Source organism: Trichinella spiralis (assembly GCF_000181795.1).
Source record: "Trichinella spiralis strain ISS 195 chromosome Unknown Scfld5052, whole genome shotgun sequence".
Lineage (NCBI taxonomy): Eukaryota > Metazoa > Nematoda > Enoplea > Trichinellida > Trichinellidae > Trichinella > Trichinella spiralis.
Window position 1 is genome coordinate 3,331 of NW_003531991.1, and position 6,021 is coordinate 9,351.

A 6,021-nucleotide genomic window follows, 5' to 3' on the forward strand; every position below is an offset into this window, starting at 1 on the left:
CTCGTTCTCAATCCAATAAGGCGTCGGTCTGAATTCTGGCTCGAAAGACTAACTGTTGGCGACATTTGTCAAAGGCAAATGTTAAAATTTGTCCGTTTCCTAGCAGGTTGTTCTCATTTGTCATAACATATATATATATACTATTGTTAAATATAGCAAAATCATTTTTTGTCATTAAATGTTCTCTTCTTCTGCAATTGTTTCCTGATATATTTTATGATAGTGGTGAAGTGGTTATGGTGTTTCCCATTTGTCAAGAAGACGTTAACAGAAGCCGATTTCTTGCAAATTTGATCTTTGCACCAGCTTCTGACTTCTCCAACCAGTTAGAGCTTGTTTCCTAACTTGACTCTTACCTAACATACTTGTCATCTAATCAGAAAAACATTTATAATATGCTTCGTGATGATTTAATAGAACCTATTAATGTAGATGATATTCAATTTGAAGATGATCATACATATATAAAAGTACCGCTTTGCGCACACACACACACATGCCATGTATTGAGACTACTAGCGTCGATCTTTCTCATTTCTTATGCCGTCTTCTTTTTGATCTGCAATGTCCTGATTTGTTACAATAAATATGACCAGTTTTATCTATTTATAACAAGGTAACTGATGGCACACTTTCGACAGAGAGAGTTTGATTTGTATATCAGCGGATACTTATGTACTTCGGTTGTACTGAGATGGAACAGGAGATTAGTCAAAGATAATGGAACTTCTTTATATATTTGGCATTTGGATCATGACTTACTAAAAAAAATTTGAAACTTGAGTTTTACTGATTTAAGTAACTGCAAAGAAATAGTGCAATTGCTTTATTTACATATTGGAAATATTATGAACATATGTGATCTGTGGAAAAATTCTTTTAAAGTTGAAGTGAAACTGAACCAGTCATTCATATTTGATGCACAGACATAATATAATGGAATTTAAAATTACAACGCTAACTCAGTAATTCATTAAAGTAACTTTATCATAGAAGAACTTTTAATCGAATTCCCACATCATTTTGGGTATAAAGTTGAGAAAGCAGTCTACATAAACCATACTGTCAATCAATTTCAACAGAAATGTTACTGAGAGAGCTGTAGTTTCCATTTCAAAAAGTAGAGAACTTAGAATAACCAATGTCATACATCTCGAGGAAATAGCCTATGCTAATTTGACATAGATTAGAAGCAACAACAACGTCAAATAAAATAGAAATTTTATGAAGAAAATTAGGTCATGCTAAAGTAGTTTCCTTTCAGAATTCAAAAGTATTGCTTTACAGAACCCACGACAGTGGACACGTGTAAAGCAGAGATTGTTCCAGGAACCAAGCATTTTTTGTTTGGGGTGGCATAGTTGGAATTTTTGTAAAATTTATGGCGATTTGTATATGTTTATGGCACTGGCAGTAACTATATTTTCATAAACCAGGTACCATTACGAATAATTTGTAGATCATCCACAACATCATTTGACCGTTTATCTTATATATGTGAATAAGCTTTCTTAACAAAAGCCGTCGTTAGGCAACTGCTCAACCAATCTTCACGATTAAAGTTGATTGGCGACTTGTGAAAATGCTGTCATTTTTGCTGGCAGGAATATCAAGTAATACTCCTGGCAAAATACGCTGCCTAACAAAATGCTAGTACAAAGGTACAGTGCTCCTACATCCAGGCATTTAATAATAAAATGGAACTTTGAAATTTTTAAATAAAATTTTATTTTGTTATCTTTGGCTCACCACCTCCAACGTATTTGTCAACGTTTGCGCATCCAAAAAACCCATTTTGAAAATCTGACAAAATCTGATCACGGAAAATCCATTTCCTTTGGGTCACAGTCCAACAATGGGTAAACTAACAAAGGTAATGACTGCATGTTAGTGATCTTAGAATCGTCCTCAAAATGACCATAAGGTCCAAATATTTACAAACACTTTACATAGTATAATATTATGAAGATCTTGATCACGATAAAAATCTGCAGTCATAAATGCAAACAATGAGCAGAAAAGAATAAAATATTATAAACAAAGAAAGAATGAAAGTTAACAACAGAAAAAGTCAATTTGGCAATTAGGAAACTTCATCATAAAACAGAAGATTGAATTAGGACACATACTCAAAAATGGCTGAAAGCGTACTTTCCAAATTGATCCACCACTGACATGAAGTCTACATTACACTTAATTTTTACAATCAGTTGTCACATTCAAATATTCGACATCCGTCAAGTCCAACTCAAAAATTCAGTGCACCATACTTGAGGACAATGAAATAGAAAAGTGGTCTGGCATAAAGGAGTCAATTATTGCCTGATAAAAAGTAAAAAAGCCAGCGCATCATTACATTTGTGTGATTATCTTCTCTTTTAATCACACAATACGATAACATAAAATGTATAATAAAACTGTTTCATGCTTACATCCATGTGTTGTGTCAAATTATTTTTGTCATATTGTTATTTTATTATTTATATATTCTTGGTATGGCACTGCTCCTACTTTGTGTGAACATGATGTGAGACACATGTTAAGGAAATTGGAAAAATGTATTTGTGAATTCAGTTGATATGGCTACTGTAATGTGGAAACACTAAGTTAGCGTGTGTTCAGTTGTGTTTGTGTTATTAGTAAAAGGATAAAGCACTCTAACTACGAAATATTATAGCATGACCAGTATCACTATCATTCGAAACATTGGAAAGATATTTCCTATTGAGTGATGCTTATATTTTTTTCTCTTTCTTTGTTTTTCCCAGTATTTCAATATGCTAATTGTAGATGTATGCATTAACATATAGTACTATGTTATTATTAAACATACTATAACTCTACTACTTTAACTGTAACTTCAGTAGTCCTCTATAACTTTTTCTATTTTACATTCAATGCAAATGAATAATAATATTTTTTATTGAAGTATTTTTTAATGAATTCCACTCAAACTCTACAATAGCATTGTTATAATTGTAAAACTGAATAAATGAAATTTTTTTACTTTCTGATCGATATGACATATTTGTAGTTTTCAAATCAAATTTTAAATGTTTTAATAAAAAGAAAATATACCTGCGAACAGCTTTAAAGTTAAAAAAATTTTTTGTACTTGATTTTTTAAAGAATTTTTCTTTGACTTTCAACGCTACTGCACAATGATTGCAATCGAGATCAGTTTTAATTCAAGTCATTGTAGATAAGTTGTTGATTGGAATTTTAATAAATTACTTGTTTTCAATATTGAGTGTGACACAAATACCATTTGCACGTCAGTATATTTTATTTTAAAAAAATATTAAACGAGTAATTTAATTTAGTATAGTATCATTTCAGCATAGTATAACAGTAATTACTGTTTATTAAATACTTTTATTAATCTATATTGCCGTTTCATAAGAAAATTATAATATTGCTAATATGTTAGCAAAAAGACCACCTTTTTCAGAGTTTTAAAATTGCAGTTTTACTTTCAATAATATCGCATGAAGATTTTGTTTCGGAAACAATTTTTTAGAAGATCTTTGGGTGAAGAAAGGTGAACAATTTGTGTAAATTGTTCGGCACAGCGTAGCTGCTTTCTGTTTGTCTTTTTGAAATAGAAGCAACTGCAGTAAAAATTGCCTATTGAAAAGTTTAATAAAAATTTAAATAATCTCAGGAAAGTGTTCAATTGAAAAAGTGGCAGTTGAATGAAATTTGACATTGCTTTCAAATTTTCAAATCAAAATTGTTGCAACATTGAAAACAGCTTTTTCTTCTTTCTGCTTGCAGCTTATCAGTGTGAAGCAGTTTGGCTGGCGAGGTTGGTTTTTGTATCGGGTTTTTTGTCATTCTTTTTTATGTTATTTTCAGTTTAACAGACGTGCTACATTATGAATAACGTGTGTATGTGGGGGGGGGTGATTTTTGTTTCGTTCTTTTTATTCAAAATCAATTGTCTGCATTAGCATTTTCTATCCTAGTCAGCAAACTGCCAGGTATAATTGAAATGATAAGGAAAATGCAAGTTTAAATTTCAGATATTTTTTTTTGCTATTTTTCTTTTTCTTATTCTGAGGGGGCTCTGGAAAACGTTTCTTGTAACGTTGGTAAAGTTCAACGCTGATTATTCAGCAACAGTATGCAGTGTTGGTTTGCCGTCAGTGCCAGGCTGAATTATATACGGTAGTTAAGATCTAAAATTCAAAATGTGCATTTTAATTGTAAACAGCGTTGGGCGCAGTGTCAGAAAAATTTTCCATTTGCAAGTTTTATTATTTTCAACCACACAAAGCGCACCATTCAACATAGAATCCCTGAAAAGAAAAGCAAAACGCGGAAATACAGTCAAGTTAGAAAATAATATTAATAATAAAAGAAAATTTGACAATAAACAAAAAAATCAAAATAAAATCAGCATATTTTTCATCAATTTTTTCATAATCTATGTAGTAGTCAGCTATTTTCCGCGTCAACTGGCACAGCAAGAGGGCGCTCGAAGCGCGCAAAATAAAAAAATAATATGAAATTTAGAATAAAATTTAAAAATGGCTACAGCGTTTAAACGGCACACTGGCAAATAGACACTAATCAACGGAATAGAACCACATTGAAAATAATCGATCATCGTCGAGTAACCGAGTTTTAGAGCATGGCAAGAGGCGCTTTAACCGGTCATCGACTGGAGCCACGGATGAAAAAGCTACGCGTAAAATAGAAAAAGAATAATAAGCGGAAAATGCGGCACAAAACCGACGGCACATGTAAGCTTGCAAAAATGCGCACTTGACGTATACAAACAAACAAATAAGAATTCTCGAACAGAAAGAAAATCATGAAATGGAAAATGCATAACATTGCAATTGAGAATTTTTCTGAATGACAGAAAATAAAAAGCGAAGAAAAGCATTGGGACACGGCAAAGCAAGCAATGAGAAAAATGAAAATAAAAACCAAAAGAAATGTCAGCATGTATATACTGCAGTAGATGTTGTTGTGATCAACAGATGAATGAAACAGTTGAAGAATCAGTGGGATACAGTAACACCGCAGGTACCCTGCGAGATTTGTGTTTCCGTTTCCGCTGCTGCTGCTGTTTGGGCAGTGCTGGTATTAATATCCAGCAAATTGGGGGTCAAAGTAGTAGTAGTAGTAGTTATTTGCTTGTTTTCTTCATTTTCGTTCAATTTCGTGTTTGTCGCATCCCCAGCCGCCGCACTGAATCGTTCATGATCACAATTGCCCGGGGGAGACGGGTCGTTGGCAAACTGGTCCAGTGTCTTGAGGTTACTGTCGTCAACGGGCGACATCGATTCGCCAGAATCGAAAATACGATTCGAACGTTGTTTCATCATGACACTGTTCGATTCGTGCGTTTTCTTGTGTCTCAACAAGTTATCCTTTCGATTGAATCTATTTCAAAAGCAATTACAAATATGAAATTTATACACAAAATGTGTCCAATAATTAATGGTGCAATTACCTCTTGCAACAGTACGGACATTGATGTGGACGTTCGCCGGTGTGGATAAATTCGTGTTTTTTCAACAGAAATTTGTTCGCAAAACGCTTGTTGCAATTTGTATGCTGACATGCATACGGTTTGTAAAAATCTTAATAAATTAAATTCACAAAATATATATATGCTGATCATTGAAAAATTGATTAATTGATTGAGAAGGGAAAAACATTTTTTAAAATAAATGAATAATTGCTGAAAAAGTAAGAAACTGTTCATTGTCACTTGACGCGGAACGCGCTTCGGGCTGTTGCGCTTGATTGCGCAGCCGGTTTGAGCAATTTCTTAATTTTGCCAACGAGCCGTATAAAATTGGCGGTTAAAATGAATAAAATGGGCCTGACTTTGGAGAGAAAAAGCACGTTTCACAAATTTGACATAACGGACAAGTCAACTCTAGGTGCTCGTTGTTTTTTCATACTTATTTTTTTGCTTTGTTTGTCAACTGAGTGAAAATAAACAAAACCCCACCTTCAATAACTGTCGTCAATTTCTTGCCGACATACGCACACACGGAC

The 6,021-nt window shown here is 33.1% G+C and overlaps 1 protein-coding gene across 1 annotated transcript; it reads left to right on the plus strand.

Moving 5' to 3' along the window:
• The first annotated feature begins 4,946 nt into the window (after window positions 1-4,946).
• On the plus strand, window positions 4,947-5,516 carry Tsp_12704 (conserved hypothetical protein). Its single transcript, XM_003366989.1, has one exon. It carries the CDS (start codon window positions 4,947-4,949, stop codon window positions 5,514-5,516), a length of 570 nt encoding a protein of 189 aa, XP_003367037.1.
• Window positions 5,517-6,021: the final 505 nt, after the last annotated feature.

What these genes read in the sequence shown, in the direction of transcription:
- Tsp_12704 (XM_003366989.1), top strand. Translation starts at nt 4,947, where the DNA reads ATGTCAGCATGTATATACTGCAGTAGATGTTGTTGTGATCAACAGATG.